The following is a 22,918-nucleotide window of genomic DNA, read 5'->3' as shown; positions in this document are numbered from 1 at the left end:
CTAGAATATATAATTCACACACCCCAAATATTGAATGTTGTAAATGCAAGGAAGTGTGCAAACTTAAATATGTGTGTGTGTGTGTGTGTGTGTGAGAGAGAGAGAGAGAGAGAGAGAGAGAGAAAGAGAGAGAGAGAGAGAGAGAGAGAGAGAGAGAGAGAGAGAGAGAGAGAGACCAACAATTGCTTCTGGGTATAGGGGAAAAGATTACTCTGGGGCCTGGAAAAGCCCTGGGGGGATGGGCATGTTCTGCACTGTGGCTGTATCGGTCTCACCATGTCTGTAATCAACACATACCAGGTCATGTATCAGTTTCAATGTGTGATGTTTATTATATAACATTTATATCTGGCTTTTTAAAAAGCACAGCAAACACTTTAATTCCTGAAGGCCTGAGATGAAACACTAAGGGAGAGCAGACATAAAGGATTTTAGCATCGTTCTGCCTGGAAGCGTTCAGTTCCGTCCCTCATTTGATCTCACTGAGAGAAGACACGGATGGACCCATATAGGATTCCACTTTATTTTACCAAAAATTTTAATATCCTTTTCTTTACAACTAACTCATTTTGGGAAGGAAGGTAAAGATAGAAGCAAAATTTATGGAAACCAAAACTTTTGGTTATCTTTTTTTTCTATCAGTTTGGAAAATAACAACAATATATGTGTGTATAAGGAAACTTTTAACTCATGAAGAATTAATAGTGTCCACGAGGAAAGTGAATGGAATAGTTTCTAACCCGAATGACTGAAATTACACATAAATATGGCCCATTTCACACACAATGACATGGCATCCAACATGTTTCCGTTGTGGAAGGACCAGAGGCTAGAGAGACAAGTTTGTCCTTTTGAAGAGCCAATTCAAGAGTATGACACCTCTTCCAGCCGAGGCGTCTGGCAGCTGTCTGTCTGTCTATCCCAAGGGCCTGATCTACTTAGGATGTCGGGCATGTTTCTTCATCACAGCATCCATTCATCCTTTAAATCCCAGGTTAGAAGAATGAAGCCAAATCCATCCAATGCGGTTTGCCGCTCTCTCTTTAAAAGGAGCCAATACAGAAAGGATCCACATCTCCATAATGGGCGGAGTTACAAAGATGATGTTAATAAAGTCAGTTTCTGCTTCAGAGAAAGAGCCACACAGCACACAACTTTCAAAGTATAAATGTTTACAAAAACTAAACCCAATTAAGATAGAGTCCTGGTGTGAAATGGAGTCTTTCCCAAAAGCCATGGAGCATTTGGGAAAGCAAACTAAACCCATGAACGCACATCAGCGTTTTACTTTTAGCACTACTGACACATCCCCCCCTCCCAAAAGAACATTTCTAGAGCACAAAATAGATTCGTAATGGTTTAATTAGATACATTTTATATATCCTGAACATAATTGCTCTCATAGAAATAAACTTAATATTTTGTACACAAACGTTATTTACTGTGCCACATTCATAACATACTGAGCCAAGTGCAAACATCTGTTACACCCCCTGCTGTGTGAGCCCTGCTCCCACAAGTGCTTCCTCATCCAGGATGACAGAGAACAGTATTAGAAAAAGACGGAGAAGTAAACGCACGAGAGAATAACGAAAATGTTCTCTACTATTAAACAAACAGGCCAACCAGGTTTTCTTCCCTAGAACATCTCTCCCTCTATAAGCTCCTTGGGGACAGGACCCAATGACTGATATGTGCTCATGCAGAAAAACACAAGGCCAGAAGAATCGAGCTTAAGCACAAAATATTTGGAAAATTGACAAGTTGATATCCTCTGTACCCAAACTCCCTTGGTTTCCCTCAGCCAGAAAAATGACATTTGGCCCTGCAATCGCATACAACTGACATGTACCACTAAAGGGTATCTTAAACGGAGTTTATTTATTTTACAGCTACCTGGAGATAATATGGACAGCACTTTAAAATAACCCACGAAAAATGGCGACAATTAAAAGTAGAAAGAAATATCAGCAACACTGAAGAGTAAATTTGCACCTTGGTTAACAGCATCCAGCAGAAAAATGACCGGTTTTTCTTTTTCTTTCTTTCTTTCTTTCTTTCTTTTCTTTTTTTTTTTTTTTTTTGGTGAGCCTCTGCAAATGCTGGGTTGTGCCATTGATCAATCCAGTCTGGAATCACCCTAAGGTTTACTGTCACTCTCAGGACAATCTTGCTGGAGGGAGGGAGCTTCCTACAGCCTTTTAGGGAAAAACAATACCTCCCAAATACAGTGATTTAGGTAGAAACCCAAGGAACACATCACTTTTTAATCAAGAGAATCCGCTAGAACACTCCACCCTTTGGTCCTTTAGGTTTAACAGCTTAAATGTCATGTAAATGAAATTCCAACAGGGTTCCACCTTACAACTTTATAACCACAGTGTGAACAAAAAGGATGAAGCTGGGGCAGCAACACGGGCAAGTGCTCCATCGGAGGTGAGTGGATCAGGTGCAGTGGGGGATCTGAAGCCTAACTGAGACGCCATAGTGACGGGATGGTCAAGCCTGGGGATGGTCAAGCCTGGGGATGGTCAAGTCTGGGAACCGGAATCTCCACACAGATTCAAAGTGGAGGATGCCACAACATGTGATTGTAGTTAACGCAACGCTTCTCCCGGCTGCATCCTGAAATCCTAATTAGAGTTTCAGGGTAGACATGACCGTCATCTACCCTTCTCATCTGTCATCTTAACCTTACTATCTGTCTACAAAGGCCTTATCTGTTGTCTCTCCTTTCATCTCAGATAATCCAAACCCTGGGTGCTGTGGTCGCTTCCCTGCTGAGTCCTGGGCCTTCTGCCCTTTGCTAAAGGACACCCCCTGTTGTGTTTCAGACACAGCACCTTCTGCCTCGTGGTCTCTCTATTCTGCAGGATTCTTTTCTTATTTAGGCGGTTGTAAGGCCCTTTAGTCAGACACTAGTAAGTAAGGGCGAGACCCACTTTAAATCATACCGTAAGCCTTATCTGATGGAGGAGAACTGACTTTTGTGAGGAAGTCCCTAAGGTTGTGATTAAGTCCTAATTCAATATAAAATCAGACATAACTAGAGATGCACAGGTAAAAGAGCATCAGTTGAACAGAGAAAAAAGCCGTCCATGACAAGGGAGGAGGTTTTACAACTGCAGGGCGAGCCACCTAGGAGCACAAGGAGAGAGCTGGGTGAGCCCAAAGCCTGCCCCTGCCTCTGCCTCTGCCTCTGCCTCTGCCTCTGCCTCTGCCTCTGCCTCTGCCTCTGCCTCTGCCTCTGCCTCTGCCTCTGCCTCTGCCTCTGCCTCTGCCTCTGCCTTAGGAAACTTTTAAGGAGAGTGAAGTTCCAATCCAGTGACTGTCAGCTGTGTGCATGGTGCACGGACTTACGGGAAAGGGGAGATGAATTTGGGGGAAATTCTGAATTTTCCTCCATGTTCGCAGCAGCTTTGGGCTCTATGGTGAGTTAGCCATTATTAGGAATGCTTTGTGGGGAGAGAAATAACGCCAAGATTTATACCTCTTAACAAAATAGAAAATGTCACTAATCTTGTTATCAGAGTCTAAAGTAACACTTAAATTCAGATGGTAAGAATCTAAGAATAAAACTCTAACTAACGATAAAATATATGTAATTTTCTAATTCACTAGGAAGCCCCCTAGAGAGTTTTTTTAAACATACAGGCGTTTATATAGTCATGTACATGCAGGAACTTAAAAATGCCAATGCAGGCTTCCTACAAAAGCGTCTGTGTGCCTGTGGAGGAAAAACAAAACTGGAAGGATTCAAAACACGTCTTGCCCGCCCCCACCTTTGGGATGGATAATTTTTTTTTAAGCCTAAGATTTATATATCTGCCCTTAGCAAGGCAGATGATTAATATGTAACCGTGTAACATATGGAACTGCTTGGTTTAAAAAAAAAAAGGAAGATGATTTTGCATAGGATCCATTTACAAAATGCAAACAAGCCTTTGTTCTCTGTGGAATCTGAACAGTGTCAAGCGTTGGGCATGAGTCAGGGATGTGCTGCATGGCCTTGTGTGCCACTCAAAAATGGTACGTTATGGTATCACCCAGCCCAGGCAGAAACTGGTGTCTGTTGCTTCCTACTGAAGTTTAACACTGATTACCGGTGTCCAAATCACATACAATTTTTGCCAAATACCAGGGCACACTGTGAGGTCAGACAGAGGAGGGATGATTTACTGTCTGGACACAGGACAGGAACTCAAAGAATGACCTGGATACAGAGATCTACTTCGTATACAGTACCTTAGCCCTCTTGCCCCTCAGATCCACCACACCAGAACTGACTTAGCAAGGGAAAGCGTGCTTTTCCCCATTTAGTCCTCATATCAGCTGAATCAATGCTCTGACCAAGAAAGTGAGTCATGCCGGGATTCTAACGATCTGCCCTTCACATACACCTATGAGCACACATTTAAAAAACAGTTTATTGTACATCTCTGCGTTTCTTAAGGCATGAACAATGTTGTAAAGATGGGATGGGTTTTGGGAAGCATCAACGTCTATTCTGACGAGGCTGAGAACAAGCACACCACATCAAAAGAACACACTTCAAGTCTGAACTAACCCACTATGGCCCAGGAGCTCCTAAGGATTCGGGATGACGTATTCGGACAGCAGACGGAACATGTGGTCTGTGTATCGTTTTAGACTCTCCTGATCCGCTTGAAGCACACAGTACAGGTTTTTCACCTTCTTTTCCAGCTCTCCGGACTTTGGATTGTATATTCTCCTTCTTTTAGTCTGCTTTCGGAGGAGGGCATGGGTTTTATTTATTTATTTGTTTGTTTGTTTTAAGGAATATGGTTGCAGCAAAACAGAAAGGATCCAAAAGTGGTTAGGAGCCTTGTCTAATGCACTTTTGAAAATCCATTATAAAGATGAATAGAAAAGCAAATGGGAGGTTTTCAGTCGACCCAGAAACCACGCGTAGCTATAAGAAACATAATTGTGCATAGTTATTCATTCCGAGTGTGGTGTATTGGCTAGCTCTACGTCTCCAGTTTACCAAAGAACAGGGCTGTCTACTTTGCTAAACCCAGGGTCCTTTCGAAGTTCCCAGTAGGTGTCGTTAGAAACCCAGGCTTCTCTTTGATTTGCGTCAATAACTTTTCTGTGAAAATACAAAAGTCAGTGTTAGCCACAAGGTACGTCAAGGTCACCTGAACTGAGTTCTTTCTCACATGTATGTTGTATACAATTGGTGTCCTATCTGCTGACAGTTGATACGTCGACAGTGGAAGTGACTGTTTTCAATCACTAAATGATTGAAAGAAAACAAAGAAGGAAAAGGACTAAGGACAGGAACCAATGACCATTAATCACCTCTGGGCAAGGGGAGAAAGTAGAGAGGCCCAAACACAGCTCAGTAAGCACTGTAAGGAAGAGCTGCCTCCCAGGAACAGTGTAACACCAGTAGCTGCAAAGGCCTGTGAAGCCCATGTCTGGAGGGCACACTGCAGCCCTGCAGCCCTCTGAGGGGCACACTGCAGCCCTTTGAAGAGAACACTGTAGACCTCCTAAAGGGCACTCTGCAGCCCTCTGAGGGGCACACTGAAACCTCTGAAGAGTGGGTCTGCACTTCCGGTGATCACAACATGGCAGGTCTAAGGGGGAGACTGTCACCCTTTTCTGTGCATGCTCAGAAAGATGGCAGAGGATAGATCTGGAAACCACAGATTCATCAGTGTGATGTTTATATAATCCTTTAAATAATCCTGGAGTAATCGTCTTTGGTCATACCACAGTGGGGCCAAATCTGAGCAGAGGAAAGCTCTGTGTGACAGAAATAAAATCAAATCCTAATGAAGTCATGGTGCCCTTGGGGAAGAGCCCCAGCCACTGCCTGGGTGAGGAGTGGGAACACCTTCCTGCTACCCTAAAGGGTCCAGAAAAAGAGAAATGCCTTCTGGTAAGCTCCTTCACTGTCCACAGAAAGAAAAGACCATTGAGAAGAGCTGGCCGGTGACAGTCACTAACTTCTACAAGCACAAAATCGGATTCAGTTCTCTCACTGTCTGATACAAGTTACCCACATTTGCTTACGTTCCTAGACACTCTGCACCCTTCTTTTTCTCTTTACCACGAGTCCCTCATGGTTCGTGGTCACAGAAAACACAAACTTGTGGGAATGGCTGACTTACTTAAAAAATTTTGGTATGTGCTCAAGATTGTTTTCCTCCATGTAGCGTCTTCTCGATCTCTGGAGTTCCTCAACTCTTTGTTTCTCTGCAGCTGCAGCTTCTAGGTTCCCTTCTTCCAAAAATCTAGGCAGAATACAGTTGATATTCCAATGTTAGCTCCTTTTAAGAAAAACCACTGGCATAACATTACCTGATGATTACTAGTAAAACCCTGAACCGTGGTGACATTACTGATGTCCCTTCATGTCTGTTCCAGGCCAAGTGCCATTAGTCTGTACACCAATTAATATAGTTTCTGCATGTGTGGACTGAATTACTCCACTGGGAACACAATGGAAAGGGGGCAGGTGACTGGTTTAGCCTTGGGCACTTCTCTGTGCTGTCTGGGAGGCTGTCAGCTCAGATTTTTCTGAAGAATGGCATGAGGTCACAAGTTGGGTTCTTTCCCTCATAGTGCCAAATGTTTTTGTTAAGGCCATTATGCGATGCTGGATGGTGACTTGCTGTCCTCTACTGAGAGACCAAATTGACAGCAAGTTTTCCTCTTTTACTGGAAGTGTCAGAGAGATGCAAAAGAAGGTATGCTGAAATAGAATTGAGGTCAACAGACTTAATGATGATTTGTAAATGTTTTCCTCTGTGGCTACAATATACACTGTAGAAGTTAACTGATGAAACTAAATGTAAATCACTGAGATGCACATCCCAGGAACAACACAAACTGCATTATTTTTAGCACAGTCTATGGAATCATATGTAGAACAGAATGCAGTGAAAGTCACACCAAGAACATTTTAGGAGGGAAAAACTGCACACACACCTAGGAAACAGGGAGCTGATCTTGGATGGAATACAGATGGCAGACAGAATTTTAGGGAAAATGAAAATGAATTCTGTAGAAGTGGAGGACATCATGGAGCATACACATATAAAAATAACACAAACTGAACTCAGTGGTTTGAGCCCTGTCACTCTTGATCTTCAGTTTAAATGGCACTTCGTGTTACAGGACAGTGTGTGTAAAGAGGTTATAAACACAGGGAGAGGAGCAATTGTACAGTCACCACCTGAGGTTTCAGACATTTGGTAAATATGGGGGAAGCTTTGTGCCCAACATAACTGGACAGAGTAAGCTTCTGTTTCAATGACCCTACAGATGCCATTTTGCCCACATTTGGAAACTCAGGTATTTCTGAGTGAATAAGGGGACGAGAATGCAGGAAGGAGCAAAGAAACGATGTTGCACATAATCCCGATCACCTCTGACACCTGCATTGTTATCTAGAATACCACAGAGACCTGGCGCCCTGACCTTTGATCTGGCCGGAATCGGGCATCTGTGGGAGGAAGGAGCTCCTTCAGGACTGGATCCAACTCGTTGAGCTCCACGGCAAACCTCGTAAAGCCATAGTAGAGCTCATAGTTGGTTGGCAGAGAACCTGGAGGGAGACAGAGAGCAGCCATGAGAAGGAAAGGCTCAGAGCGAGGGAACGAGCTGACTTCCTCAGGAAGAGCACTGAACTGGGCTTCGAGAGCCCAGCTTACAAACAGGTTTGTACTGATGAACACAACACTGCTCTCCTTTCGAGTCATTAAACCGATCCTCCTTTGCTAGGTGAGAAGGTTTATGTTGATGGTTAGCACTGAAAGATTAGCATATTTAATAAAACCCAGCCCTTAAATAAAGCCTAACATTATAATAATGGCCTTCATTCTCTGAACACACATCCAATTAGGTAACTTTATAAAGACCAGGATGGTTAACCACAAACATTAACACTTCACCAGAAACATCTGCCATGTATATCCTCATTAGAGCATTTAAAAACTATTTTTTTTTTACATTAACTCAAGTGGGAACACAGGTTTACACTGCAACTGCCTTCAGACACACCAGAAGAGGGCATTAGATCCCATTACAGATGGTTGTGAGCCACCATGTAGTTGCTGGAATTGAACTTGGGACCTCTGGAAGAGCAGTCAGTACTCTTAACCACTGATCTATCTCTCTGGCCCTAAAACTATTTTTTTTAACTCTCTCTGTGTGTGTGTGTGTGTATGTGTGTGTGTGTGTGTGTGTGTGTGTGTGTGTGTGTTTCTCACTTTGCTGTCAGGCTGGTCTTGAATCCCCTAATTCTAGCAATTCTCCTGCTTCTGTACTTGTTTCTCCTAAGCACTAGGGCTGCAGGCGTTCACCATCACATTTAACAGTGCGGTAGGACTTCACTTGATGCCTCACTTCTGCTAGGAAGTGCCCAACCACTGATTAGCTCCCCCAACATCTTATTGGTGCTTATTAGAAATTCTAAGAACATTTGTCTGATTTGCTCACTGAAGCGTTTCAACCACCTAGAACAAGGCTGATGCACAGTCAGTACTCAGTAAGTAAGTCACTAAGAACGAAAGAATTAACCACTCTACCAGAAGGAAATGTATAAACCCCTGACAGTGCCCTTTAGGAAACCAATAACTAAGTTTAAAAGTTGGAGGTGACCTGATAAATTCCGATGAAGGGAAATGTTCCCTAGCAATATTTCTCCATTCATACTTGATATTCAATTATACGCTAAGGTAATGACTGGCTCTGCCAATGTCTTCTATTAAGTGCCAGCATGCCACAGTGTTGCTGCTCAAGTGAAAAAGAATCACTGTAGCAATCTCCTGGATTTGTAGATTAGAGACGTTATATTTCTTTTCTTTTATGTAAAAACTAAACATGAGCAAGGGCTTGCTTATGCATTTCAGTTTTTTATCTTTATTTAGTACACGAAGTGTTTGCATGCATGGGTTTTGTTTAGAGCCAACTTCCCATGGCAGATTTCAACAGGTCACTTGACTTCATGTCAGTGATTCGGCCCGTTTTTAATGATCAGATATCCAGTAGTGGATTTTGTCGAGTGTAAATGTAACAGCAAAGGCCTGGAGCATTTATGTTCCGGATGTCTCTATTAGAAGGAAATGCAAGGCAGACTCCATGGTACCCTGTGTTTCCTCCCTTCTGTTGCCCACAGCCTCCTGACCAGGACGCTCAGGTGGTCTCACCTGGTCTCCAGATGCACTTTGCCGAGGGGGCCACCCCGCAGTAGAGTCCTTCGTGCCACTTCCCAAACAGTCGGTGCACCACCTTCCCCTCCTGGTCTATCACCACCCCCTGGACTTCATTCACGTTGGAGTTCCAGTAATTCACCTGGAAAACAAGCAACCCCGAGTGCTTTAGCAACACCAAACTGTCCTCTCCATATGAACAGTGTTTTCTCCCTTGGCCTGTAGCTCAGCACATTCTGTCCATATGGAAGGCTGCCCTTCTTGCTCTCTCTCTCAGTAGAGCCTCACTAAGGAAGCTTCAGCTGACTGGGAACTTACTGGGTAGCCCAGGTTGCTACAAAACTCAAAATCCTTTATCTCAGACGAAAGTGCTGGGCTTAGAGGTGCTACAATAGCTGGTTAGATGGATTTCTCTGAAACGGGCAGTGAAGGGCTGGGCATGAGGCATGAGCACTGGCTACCATGGGCAAGGCTGTGGATTTGATTGATTCTTAGTACCATAAAAACCAAACCAAACCAAACCTACTCCATGCCACAGCACGAGAGCCTGCCATTCTCTAGCTACCCCCAGAGCAGATGCTAGCTGAAGAACCCAATATTAACTCATAGGTTAGTGATTTTTCTCTTCAGATTTTCTCCCTTTGCTCATGCTTAATGAAGTTCAACGGGACATGATGTCAACATAATCGACAAGCCTGTAATATACTTAAAGAAACATGGATATGGTGTTGTATATTCTACTTCGGAGCAGTGTTACTGGAGAAATGGGGTTCCATGGGCATTTCTGTCCCTAACCTTTTTTTCTAGTTAATAAAGGTAATGCTTTCTTTTGGCTCAATTTGGATAGCTCCAGGAAAGGGTTGGTGGGTTTGGAATGACTGGCAGCTGTCATCTGTATGGTTCTATTCAAGTATTTTCAGAAACTGGCAGCTGTTCTAGAATGAGCTCCCTAAAGAAGATCGCCTACATATATCATGCCATCATCAGGCAGTAATAGACACTACAGCACTCAGTATAGGGATGGAATATGGTCTAGAATTTTACTGATGACGATGTAAAAACAAGATTCTTTGAAAATAACCTCACTTCTCCTTTGGCATGTTATTTTTGACCTCTACGAATTTAGAAGCTTGTATCTTTCAAACAACTCAAAGCCAGTTGTGCTTTCTTGTCTAAAATGCCCAAATGTCTAAGAAGCCATGATGCAGGGCAGCTCTCCTCTGATTGCTTCCTGAGGAAGCATTCTGCACAGGCCTTCCTTTTCCACAGTGGTACTCACCTTGACGAATGTGAGCTTGCAAATGCAAACACTGCTTTTGGTATTTCTAATGGTTACTTCGCCGTAATGCTCGATCCATCTCCTCCCACTGAGGATGTTATGTATACACGTGGTGACTTTATTCCACACATAGTAATCTCCGTACCTACAGACAATACAGCACTGGTTAAAAGCCACGGACTCAGATATATCAATGTCCTGCAAAGGAAAATATTCTTTGGATAAAGCCTCCTACTCCCTTACTTTCTCCTCATTTCTTGAAAAACTTCTGTGCAGTCATAGAAATGCGTGACATCATTTATTTACTCACAGTGATCAAGTGTTCTCTGAGCCTAAAGAGGCTCAGCTCACCAATGCCTCTCTCTGGCCCTCTGGTACAGTGGCGTGTAAGAAAATGCTCAAAAAGTATCATGCAGGTTACTATTTACCAATGAACAAAGGATGAGAACAGAAGAGGAGTTTAGTCCTTAGATTTCTGGCACATGGAGGGATTATTGGGCAAGTCATAGCAGATGAGGCTACTCTGTAGGTTTTGTGGTGGGGAGGCGGCCACTGTGTATAAGTGGTGGGTAAGACACAGGGGCCAGAAAAAGCACAGTATCCAGAGTTCTGTAAACAGTGGGCTCCAGGTCATGATGAGGGCAGGGAAGGGATTTAATGACCCAGCAAAGACTCTGTATTCACAGGCAGGCAATGCATACTGGTGGAAGGACTGGAGGGAAGAAGAATTAATCAGATTTGAGAAAGATTACTCTCAGAACACTTTTAAACTACACTCATAAAAGTTAGGAAGAAAGATGCAGTCATTCTTTAGGAAAAAGTGAGCAGGCCCATCTATGGCATGAATCTAATGCAGATTCTGGGACTAAGGTATGAATATATTTCTGCCAACCAATGAGAGAGCACGGCCACAAATCAGGTGTAAGTTTGAGCATTTCTTATATTTTCAAGCAAAACTGTATTTCATAATGAAATAAAATGCTTCTAAGGTCTAACTGGTGTGATATGGGTATTACAGATATTTGGAAAACTCAATCATAAATTTTCACTTATTGCACATTTACTCTTTATCCTTACCTTTTTCATATTCAATTCACCAGCATATTGTGTGCTTCCATATGCACATGCATGTACATGTGTGTGTATGTTTGTGTGTGTGCGTGTATGCATGACCCCAGGTGCAGGGCATGTGTGTGGAGGTCAGAGCGTAACCTCAGGTGGTGTCTTTGCCTTCCCACTAGAGACAGGGTCACTGTGCTTTTTCTCTCCTGCATCTTGCAGGCCTGAGAGCTCTCTGAGGATTCCCCTGTCTCAACCTCCCATCTTCCCACAGCAGCACTGGGATTACAGGCACTCATGCTATGTGTATCCTGTTTTTACATGGCTCCTGGGGATTTGAACTCAGGTCCTTGTGTTTTTATACACTGAGCCGCCTCTTCAGCTCCCCTCGACAATACATCCTACCCAAACAGATAAAACCCAGATCAGCCAAACAAGCAAATGATAAATTAGTATCTTGTTTGTATGGCCTATGTCTTCAAATTTTTAAATATAGAATACAATCATAAAAAAAACCCTGCATCGCTAGTTTTTGGTAAATAACTTTAAAAAAACGTAGGCTGACATGCTGGTGGGAGTGTGGCCCGTGTGGCTTTGGGCTGACCAAAGGAGGGATACCAGGAAAGCAGCAGGAAGCCGTGGTGTACGTACAAAGGTGGTTGTGTATGTTGTGGGAATCCATTCTGATACTTGTGCTGGAGGTGACTTTGGACATACAGGGACATGGACTTTTGGAGTCTTCCAGAATACCCACTTGGACTGTAAGAGAACGCACGAAGCCTGAGAGGAGAGGAGAACAACCTACTTTGGAAGCGTGACATTCAGGGTTCCGACGGGCAGGATTTCCATTGACTTTCCCCAGAATTTATTTTTCCATCTGATATCTAAACAAGATAGCGAGAGAACAAAAATTCAGCGCTCCACATCTGATCGGTTCTGTAGAAACCAATACCCATGCCCTATGTTACAAGGCAGATTTTGCAATCACAACTGACTGTAGTGTGCATTTAATATCCCAAGGCCCTGTCAGTCCTTGTGAAAAAGCTAAGGTGGAAATATTGTGACTCTACCCAGGTTCATTATTTGTTCCTCTATAATCCTGCTCCCTGTTTGTTTCCAGAAGTTTGGAATAAAATATGTGTATGTGAGAGGTGTTCATATATGCACATGTACCTAGAGACTGTGGTGCTAAAATCGTCAGATAATAAATGCTGTTCTGATTAAACAGTAAAAATAGTCAATACACACACATGCACACACATACACACATGCATGCACACACACACACGCATGCGCACACACACATACAGGGCCTGAAGTAATGTAAAAATAACTGCAGTATTTTTATTTATTTAATTGACTCATAAAACATTTCTCCCTATATGAAGGAGTTATATGTCTCAGGAGAATAGCAAAAGATAAAAAAAAATGAGTAATCTAAAATCTTTCCCTACAGATAGAGAAGATTTATGAGCATGTGGGATGAACTTAATGAACATGTCTCCTGCACTGGCTATGGCATAGCCTGAGGGCCACCATTCCTTCTCATTGATGGCTTTACATTTTCCACATGGAGACTCAGATCTACTGGCAAATCTGTAATAATCACCTGTTCCCTCTGGATAAACTGAAAAAATGATTAGAGCTGTCCTTATAAGACTTTTGACCCTTGGTCATAATCAAGAATTTACTTATTTTCTTTTTCTTTTTTTTCGGAGCTGAGGACTGAACCCAGGGCCTTGCACTTTCTAGGCAAGCACTCTACCACTGAGCTAAATCCCTAACCCCAACTTATTTTCTAACGTTGTCATAAAGTACACTTACAGCTCTCTGTCATGGTGTGCTCTCAAGTTAAGATAATGCTTCCTGTGAGCAGGGAAGTGCCTTCCACACACAAAGAACTATTTTACACTTAATAGTCAAGTCAGAAGATAAGCTCTTTACTTTCCTAAGGGGGTTTTGAAACTTTTAGATAAGACTGAAATTATACCACAGCAACGGGACTTAAATAAGAGAGTCTTCATTTCAAAATGCACGCTCCAAAGAGTCAAAAGACCGTGAGTCACTTCAGTGTTTAGACCATTGTCCCTTTGGGGAGGAGGTTCTTCGAGAAAATCTATGTGCTATACACACAGTTTGCAGATGCTCCAGTCCCTTATATAAAAAGTGCAAGATACTTGCATGTAAAAGATGCATTGTTCTCATGTACTTGGAATTATCCTTGGATGACCTATAAGAACTAATAAAGTGTCAATCCTCTGTAAACAGCTCTTACTGTTCCATTTCTTGTGGGATAAAAGAAAACTATTGGTATGCGTTCAGTCTAAAGCGTTTGTCTGAGGGCTGTCCATCTGGGTTGGTACGTATGCTCGAGGACATGTTTGGGTTGACTAGATGTCTAGACAGAGGTGTCATTGAGCATTCCTTTGGGATTAAAATCTCTGCACACATTCTAAGGAGAAGCAAGAGGGCAACAGACAGCACTGAGGCCTGCATGGCACCGTGAGACAAGGTGATGGCTCCAGGCTGCACAGGCAGCATGGAGCTCTGAAGTATGATGGACAGTGTGTGAGCTCCGTGGGCTCAGCATCTCATTTCCAAGACGACACAGTTTCATATTAAAGTGGAAAATTTAATTTCTCAGGCTGATCCCTACTAACACTTACTACTTGGCTCTGAGTTCCCAAGGCAGAGATAAAACTGAGCACAGTGTACTTTTAGTAGCTAGAAAATGTCCACAGGCTTATCTGTTTGACTCTCGATTGTAACTGATTGAAATACAAACCTTGCCAAAACACAAAGTTCTTGGATTCACAGTGACAGGCAGAAATGGGTGGATGATGGCTAACCTGGAAATTAAAAAAAAAAGGGCAATCATGTTAGTATTCCAACTCGTATACAGGATGTTTTCTTTGTTTGTTTGTGACAGGGTCTCACATAGCTTGGACTGGCCTCAAACTTCCTGCATAGCTAAGACTGGCCTTGAACTCCTGATTTTGCTGCCTCCATCCAAGTGCTGGGATTGCAGGATACATTACAAATACCCAGATCATCAATGGTGTTTTTTAAAAAATAAAATCCTTCTTCCCCAACAAAACTAGAGAATCCAGTTCCAATAGTAAATTCGTCTCAAAAGTGTAAGCCGTTAATATTTATCATCATGCTTAAACGCAGAGAGCTTACACACACTTCGAGGGGACGAGGGTGCAGTTGAATGTGTGTGTTTTCTGTTAACTGGTAAACTAGCCTGTCCCATACACACACTTATCAAGGCTTGCCTTGTCACTGCGCCGCTCTCTTACCTTGGACAGCAACCTCACTTACTTGTTCCGAGAAGAACCGAAACCCCTTATCTTCTCTTATGCACTCATAGGTCTCCCCCAGGACCGGATTGAACGGCTTACTTCCTGCTCTGAAGTAGGTGGAACAGTACCCTGAGACTGCAAAGGCAGCGACGAGAACCTGCAAGGTCACAGGAAAGAATCGCAATGTAGGAGGGACCACCCCAAGTCTGCTTGCCTCGACTTCTACGGACTGTGTACATCCGTCTGTCTCTCTCTCTCTCTCTCTCTCTCTCTCTCTCTCTCTCTCTCTCTCTGTGTGTGTGTGTGTGTGTGTGTGTGTGTGTGTGTGTGTGTGTGTGCAGGGAGGGAGGGTCTGCTGACGTGATGCTGCTTGTGTTTTCAGTTATTTGGATCTTTATCAATACACTGGTAGGGCTAAGTTAAACTACTCCTGTGAGAACCGTCAGGCAACTGAAGCCACGTCCTCTACACTCATGTGTCCACCCGATTTCCTGAATAACTGAGAGCTCAGAGGTTCCGAAGGCCAGCCTGCAAGCCATTTCGCAGGCATGCAGGAGTAGCTGCTGGTGCTGGTTAGAGCAGAGGTCAAGTCCTCCAGTCTTATGGAATAGAGGATAAAGTAGCAACAGCAAGTTGATTTCTCAGGGCTGTGCTCCCGAACAGATGGGCTCTCCTGGCACTCAAGATGAGCTGACAAAGCAAGGCCCAGCATGCTTTAACCTCTAAGGAGTAGGATATTTTTGACAAACTTTAGGGAACGCTCTAGGCCAGCAGGTACGCCCACTCAGCTCAAGGTCAATATGCACCTCAGGATAGCTCTGAATGAAGCCCAACACATTTGTAAATTGACTCCATCCGGCAAAACCAAGGGCTGAGCACCCCTGCGGGAGAACAGGCTGTGGAAACCTCACAACACGAGTAGCTTCCAAGAAGAGTGTCTAGAAGTTCCCGGCTTTGCTTAGTCATTCGAGCAGATCAAATCTTCTCTAAACCTATACTGTGCGAATGTCCTATGAACAAGGCTGTCCACACGATGGTTGTGTCAGCTCATGTCCTCTAGGGGGCGCTGCCCTGTTCTTTGTTACCATACCATCCTCTCATAGGGGTCGTCGGTCTCCGAGGCTTTGTCCAGGAGCTCACTGTACTCCATTTCCTCACAGAGGTGCTGCAGAGTGTTGAGTGGCTCGTTGAGCTCCACGGGCATGGAGACTTTGGACAGGTCTTTGCCAATGTTGTTCCTCAAGATATTCCACAGGTTAATGTTACTAGTGTCCGGGCAAGGAGCAGGCAGGCAGGTTCGACGGCCATTGCGGAAGGCGCCTCCTGTGAGCTCCCCATTCAGGACTGGGAGAGGAAGAAGAGTAGAGAGAGTGATGCTCCCCCATTCTGGCTACGTAACATCAGAGCAGAAGAGAGAACTCTTTCATGGGATTCTGACTGTAATACAGCTAATCACATTAACACACAGGATGATTTCTATATAAATTTGAGAACAAGTGCTCAAAGCGTCAGGGTAGGATTTTAAGCAAAGTTTCAAATGTACTCAAATACTATTTAAGAAAGCAAAGTCCTGTGTGTGTGTGTGAGTGCGTATTTCAGAGGAGGGATTTTTCATAATCAGAGGTAAACCTTTAACCACATACCCAGCAGATTTTATAATTGCCACCTGGATAGATTATGCAAAAGAGAAGCTATGAATAACTGCTGAGGGGAAGGAGGGGATGGCTGGCTACCCATTCACCACGGTTAGAATGTGGCCCACAGATAGATCAACCTGGTCACTCAAACGATGCATACTTTGCCGAGAAATGTTGTCGGCGACACTGGTGTTGTCCTCAGATATGTTGTCACTCACGTCGCTGATGTAGGACTCGTCATCGGAAGCCTAAGGAAGGAAGGAAGGAAGGGCCAGGAGGTGGTGAGAGAGCTTCTTAGGACTCTTGCCTCAAGAGCTCAGATCACCAGAGGGTTAAAAGTAGCAAACTCTTATTCAGATGAGCAGCAGATATCTCAGGGAAAGTCTACTTGGATATGTTCAAAGAATACCTGGGTGACTTCTACAGGATGCTAGAGAGGAACCTCTGCTTTGAAGTAGCTCCTCGGTGGCAGCGTCACACGCCTTTCATTCCAGCGCTTGGGAGGCAGAGGCAGGAGGATCTCTGACTTTGAGGCCAGCCTGGTCTACAAAGCTAGTTCTAGGACAGCTGGGGCTACACAGAGAAACTTTTCTCGAAAAAACAAAAAAGCAAAAACCAATCCAAAACAAAAAATAGCTCTCATCTTAGCCAAGCTGGGAAGCTGGGGGTGGGGTGGAGGTGGTTATGCTTAATTCAGGAAAACACAGTGCACACACATATACATGAAGGAAAGCATGGGCCTCTACCCAGAGGATTCCAGATAGGCTGCCCAGAGTAGTGCTACTGAGCAGAGGGTGTGGGAGATGTCAAAGAAAGAACAGGAGTTGCCCAGTCACTATGAGACAGAGAAGCACCACAGGAAGGAGGGAGAGGCACAGGTAAGAACAATTAGGGAGACATTCCCAAGGACTGCTGGGAAGTTAAGAGTGTCTGTGGCCAAGCGCAGGGAGACAAGAAGAAGGCACGGTGGTGACGATAGGTTTTTCGGACAACCTGAAGGGTCGTTAAAATCCAAGAAGCTGCAAGGAAGTCCACACAGAGTCAGACTTAAGTTATCCACAAGATGCTTACAGCTTCCTTTAGGGAGCTGAGATGAGCAGATGCTACACAGGTTCCAGTAACAAGTCCTAGTAGCCTAGTGCCTGACAACTTGTAGGAGGATGGCGAGAGATCAAACATGAAGTCATTCTCTTCCCGAGAAAAACTAATGGAGCAACCATGAAAGCAGCGGGGTGTAGGGCTACAGCTCAGTGGTGGGCGGTCTACCTAGTGTGCGTAAGCCATAGTTCAATCCTCAATACTGCGGAAATAAGTGAACAAAAACCTAAAGTGAAACCCCAACTGAGGGCAAAATTAAATTAAGGAGCAATGTGATGTACAGAATCCAGGCAGTTAAGTAAGAGCACTGGGACAGTTAGGAATTGGGAAGCCAAGGCCTCAACTTCAGACAGGAAAACAACGCTCTTTACCGTCTTCAAAGTGAAAACGGTGGTATTTAAAACCAAAACATCCCTCCTGTAAAAATATTAGCAAGTCCAAGAGGGAGGGCAAACCGATTTTAAAAGTCAACTGCACTGCCATCACCTACAGGACCATTCAGGTAGGCCTCATCCCCCCAACTTAGACACATGCTGCATGTTTCTTCACTACTAGCAAAGAGGATTGGGGTTGGTTTGACCATTCGTTTTGGTGCCTTGAGGGTCTTTCTACATAGCTCTGGCTAGCCCAGAATTCATTATGCAGAACAAGCTGGACCACTTGCGGTGAGCCTCCTACCTGTGCTTCCCAAATGCTGGGATTGCGGTTATGCTCAGCATGTCTGGGTCTCTAGTTCTGCAGTGTCCTGAACACATCTTGCCTTACAAGAGATGAAGCTCTTCATCTGTGTTGGGAAGGCCAGCGCCTTCGATGCTCACTGATGACACACAGAGACGAACCAGCACGCAGGTGCCTCCAATACAGACAATGTTCGGGTATGCTCTTTGTAAACCTGCTTGTCTCTCAACATGTTTCTGTTATCTTATGCACTGCAATTCCTGGTTTGCAACTTCTCTTTTTTAAAACGTGCTTGTGCCAACATTTTGCTACTCAAAGTTTTAAATTTAAATAAAATAAGAACTATCGGGGGGCGGAGGGCACAGCTGAGTGGTAGAGAGTTTGTACCTAGCACACATAAGGCTCTGGGCTTGATCTCCGGTACTGCTAAAATATTTTAATTCATTTTTAATTTTTACATATTTCCATATTTGTTGATGACTTTTAGGGTTGAAGGGCCGATCTGTCAGCGGAGTGCTTGTTGTACAAGCATACAGGACCTGAAATCAGATTCCTAGCATCCATGTAAAAACTGGATGTGGTGCATGTAGCTGAAATGGGGGAGAGGAGACAGAGTCCTCAGGCAGCCTAACGAAGTCAATTAACACCAGGGCTCAGGGGGAGAATGCGTCTCAAAAACTGAGATGGAGAGAAAGTGAAGAAGATACTGGAAGTTGATCTCTGGCTTCTATACATACATGTGTATGCATACAAAGAAACACCCAAAGTCATGCACATACAAGAACACACACACACACACACACACACACACACACACACACACACACACACACACAGTAACTAAATATCAGGGCTGAAAAGAGTTGACATATTCGCTTACAGAGTTCATATATTTCAGATGATACCCTCACAGGACTGTACATATGGGTTAAGGTAATAGGATTTTTGCTTTTGCATATAGGTTTATAGACATGGCAAATTGAGGAAAAAATATTTTTTTGAATCATGTGTTTGCCCTTTACTTGGTCTCCACGGTTCTCACAGGCTGCAAGAGAGCCAGGGGGAACGTGACTGGGCCCGGGGAAGCTGAGCTCATTAGCTTGTAGGGAAAAAGAGGCAAATCAATCTCTTCCTCCCAATTTCTCTAAAACAGTGGTTCTCAACCTTCCTAACACTGCGGCCCTTTAATACACTTCCTCATGTTGTGGCAACCTCCCAAATTACTGTCCCTGCTACTTCATAACTATAATTTTGCTCTATTATGAATCTTAATGTAAATATCCAATATGCAGGATATCTATATGGGACCCCTGTTAAAGGGTGGTTCAACCCCCAAAGGGGTTGAGACTCACAGGTGGAGAACCGCTGCATTAAAAGAGGCTAATCTCACTTAATTGCAGCCAAGGAGACAAGTGCCGACCAGAATTAAATGTATATTGCAATCTTGTTCATTGTTAGCATTTGTTAAGGAAACTGCCATGCTTAAGCACACTGTTCGGTTTCTGATTTCTCCTAAACTACTGTGCCATAAATGGTACATTATCTTTCGTGTAGAATTCTGCAGTGACCATGGACATGAGTCAGAAGTACGTACATCCCACGTTTGTGTGTGGCAGCATTGGGGGCTGGGCTGTTTACTGTGGTCCTCTCACATGTCCTACACACAGACCAAGATCCTGGGCCGTTACCAAGGCCTGCATCTTCCCTGAGAACTAAAAGTGCTGGAGCCAAATATTTTGGTTCCGAACTTCAGGGTTCAAAAATAAATCAGGAACTCCTTTTCTAAATGCGATTAGGTACGTCCCTGCAGACACAAGTCTTAAAGCAGACACTAGGCTGGTAGATCATTCTGGAAAGTATGGCCATCTTTTATTTTAAAAAAAAATGATGTAGCTTTTAGTAGACAATTTTCTGAAAAGGTTCTGAGGACTGGTTAAGTAAATGCACTGGTTGCTACCATATCCCCAGTCAGGTAAATTTTGGTGTGAACACCTCTCAGAAGCATTGTGGGTGAATGGCCCGAAAGAACACCTCCCTTCATTCAGTTAGCAAAGACTTAGTGACTTCGCTGGACTGTTCTAGAGACAAAACGGTGACGTCTCTATTGTGGGGTTTGCATTTTAGAGGTGGAAACACACAAACGACAGGTGAAATAGAGGAAACAAACTATGTTGGGGAGTGCTAGCTGGGAGGGAAAAAGAAACAAGGCACGACAGGTGAAATAGAGGAAACAAACTATGTTGGGGAGTGCTAGCTGGGAGGGAAAAAGAAACAAGGCATCCTGAGGGCTAGGGGAGAGAGGGAAACAACACTTCACTGCAGGCAGGCTAGCTATCAAGGTGGCTTCTGAGGAAGGAATCAGACTGTACATGTGGGAGAAGCTAGCATCCATATTTCTGGGAGAAACTCTCCAGACAGCATGGGTGCCAAGTGCAGAGGACCCTGTCTCCGCTGGCCATGGCAGCATAGAACACAGCTGCATGTACTCTGCCGCTGTGACCGGAGTTCACACACCAATGCTGGACTCATGGGGTGAGCTTGCCAAGTGTGTTAGTGTGAAGGCTGGAGGAGCTTTCTAGATGGTTCTCACTTAAGACGCTTAAGAGACTGGAGCAGGTTAGACTGATCCAGGAGCAAGCCCTTAACAGAAGAGGAAGTGACAACTCTGAGAACATGATGGTGACTATCATTTGAGTTTATTTCTTGGCCTAGTTCTGAGTATTGTGGTAAAGGAAGAAGATGGGACTAAAGCAGTTGTTTTTCTGAAAACCTCTAAAACACAGGGCACAAGGGGAGGTACGCAGTCCAGTTCTTTCCAGTGTGGGTCACTTGAAAGACTACTTCTCTTTGTTATAACAAGAGACAATACGGTGTCTTTAGCAAACTGACAACTCCAGGGATCACTCCTTTGGCTGCTGGAAGGATCTAGAACACAAAGGAACACGAAGCTACACCTGAGTACAGAGGTCAGATTATTAGCATTTTTGTGTGACAGATAAACTGTTATTCTAAGAATACTGGGGACTGGGATGTGTTCAGATTTGTCTTACAGAATTATTAAATCACCCAACAGAAAGTGGTTTTCTAATTCTCACATCCTTTCCGCCTTACCAAACGGCCCCCTGCAATGACCTCAGTTACCACTGGTTTGGTACATATGTTTGATCATTTCCCTTTATTCATCCAAGTCAAGAGCCCAGAGTTTCAGCCCAGAAATGCTTTCATGTGCCTAGGGAACGGGAAGCACCATGGCTTACACACTTTTGGTGCTGCTTTTAATGTGAGCATCTTCCTGTGACATAAACCCACAGGATGGCTCAGAGTCCCAGAGTCTTATGGGCTTGCCCACAGTTGCAAGCAGATGAGACGGACACAGCCAGGAACCCACCTCATTCTCCGATGAACTCGCAGACAGGAGCACCTCTTGGGCATCGAAGAACTCTGACACGGATTCCGACATGGAGAGGCGGCTCTCGTTGACCACCTGCTGTGACAGGGGGAGGTTGGCGTGGATCTGCTCACCAGGCTACAGGAGAGAGGAGCAGACGACAGAGTCACATAGCATTGCTATTCCGCCACATGAATTAGATTTCTAGAGACTGCCAAACTGTCTGTTAACACTAGTGACAGTTTCACTTGCCACCATGCACAATCCCATCTGCCGCGTCTACAGACTCCGAAAGGCAGAGATGAAAGACGGTGGGTGATGTTACAACTCGATGTCAAATGGAATTTAACAGGTAAAACCTCCATTAAAAATGTAAACCGACGGGGTTGGGGATTTAGCTCAGTGGTAGAGCGCTTGCCTAGGAAGCGCAAGGCCCTGGGTTCCGTCCCCAGCTCCGAAAAAAAGAAAAGAAAAAAAAATGTAAACTGACTGTAGTCTTAGGCCTGTCATTACCAGTCATGGACTAAGCAGTAAAGTACGCCTCAAGAAGTATTTATAGAAACTTCTAGAGGCTACTAAACAGATAATTTATAAGATTCATTTCTGAAATAGGATTATATATAATTAAATTTCCAGTTAAATCATGAATTTTAAACCAATGAAATGTGTCTAGACTACTGAATGTCATTTCAAGTAAAATATTGTTTATAAGTGCAATGGTCCAAACTTTATTAGAGAAAAAAATTTAAGAATAAACTATATACATTCCAATTCACTTTTCAGGTTGAAGAGTCCAATTAAGGATTATAAAGTAATTTTAAAATTTTCAATTATGTATTGGGTGTACGTATGGGGCACGCACACATGTGCATGGTGGGGGGGGTCTGAGGACAGCCTGCAGCAGCAGTCCACTCTTCTTCCGCTCTGCGGCTCCCCGGGACTGAACTTAGCCCGTCAGGCTTGGTGCCCTCCTTGACTTGCTGACTCACCTTGCTGGCGCTAAATGCTTTCTAAGTGGTAAATTTTAGAAGTATTCCTAGATTCTGAGCAATCGAGTGTATATACGTGTGATTCCAGTTCATCGGGACCCCAAAGAAGAATGGGCAACTTCAGCCAAAGGTAAGATGCCTTGGGTTATTTCAAGCAGAACACGAGACTGACTCAGAGTAAAATATTACGACTCCTGTGCAAACACGGCCTTAGCCTTAGTTTAGACTCTCCTTTCGTTAGATCCATTGCTGTGTGCAAAGCTCGAGAGCATTAATCAGCAACTCGACAAAAGCGCA

General features: G+C 44.0%; 1 protein-coding gene across 20 annotated transcripts in view; it reads right to left on the bottom strand.

The window, feature by feature from the left end:
• Positions 1-308: 308 nt before the first annotated feature.
• Positions 309-22,918, bottom strand: part of Osbpl6 (oxysterol binding protein-like 6) — a 191,201-nt gene continuing 168,591 nt past the window's right edge. For 11 of the 20 annotated variants that reach the window (XM_087651709.1, XM_087651710.1, XM_087651711.1 and 8 more), the window contains 11 exon segments: positions 21,633-21,770; positions 16,629-16,716; positions 15,922-16,175; positions 14,851-14,988; positions 14,312-14,375; positions 12,332-12,410; positions 10,468-10,612; positions 9,186-9,330; positions 7,456-7,582; positions 6,144-6,266; positions 309-5,113 (listed from right to left, as the gene is read on the bottom strand). In XM_087651709.1, the coding sequence (XP_087507835.1) occupies positions 5,005-5,113; positions 6,144-6,266; positions 7,456-7,582; positions 9,186-9,330; positions 10,468-10,612; positions 12,332-12,410; positions 14,312-14,375; positions 14,851-14,988; positions 15,922-16,175; positions 16,629-16,716; positions 21,633-21,770 (1,410 nt within the window). In that variant the 3' untranslated portion in view covers positions 309-5,004. 20 annotated transcript variants of the gene reach the window in all.

Source organism: Rattus norvegicus, chromosome 3 (assembly GCF_021556685.1).
Source record: "Rattus norvegicus strain SHRSP/BbbUtx chromosome 3, alternate assembly SHRSP_T2T, whole genome shotgun sequence".
NCBI classification, from domain to species: Eukaryota; Metazoa; Chordata; class Mammalia; order Rodentia; family Muridae; genus Rattus; species Rattus norvegicus.
The sequence above is the reverse complement of the archived record's forward strand: the minus strand, read 5'-3'. Positions and strand labels throughout refer to the sequence as shown.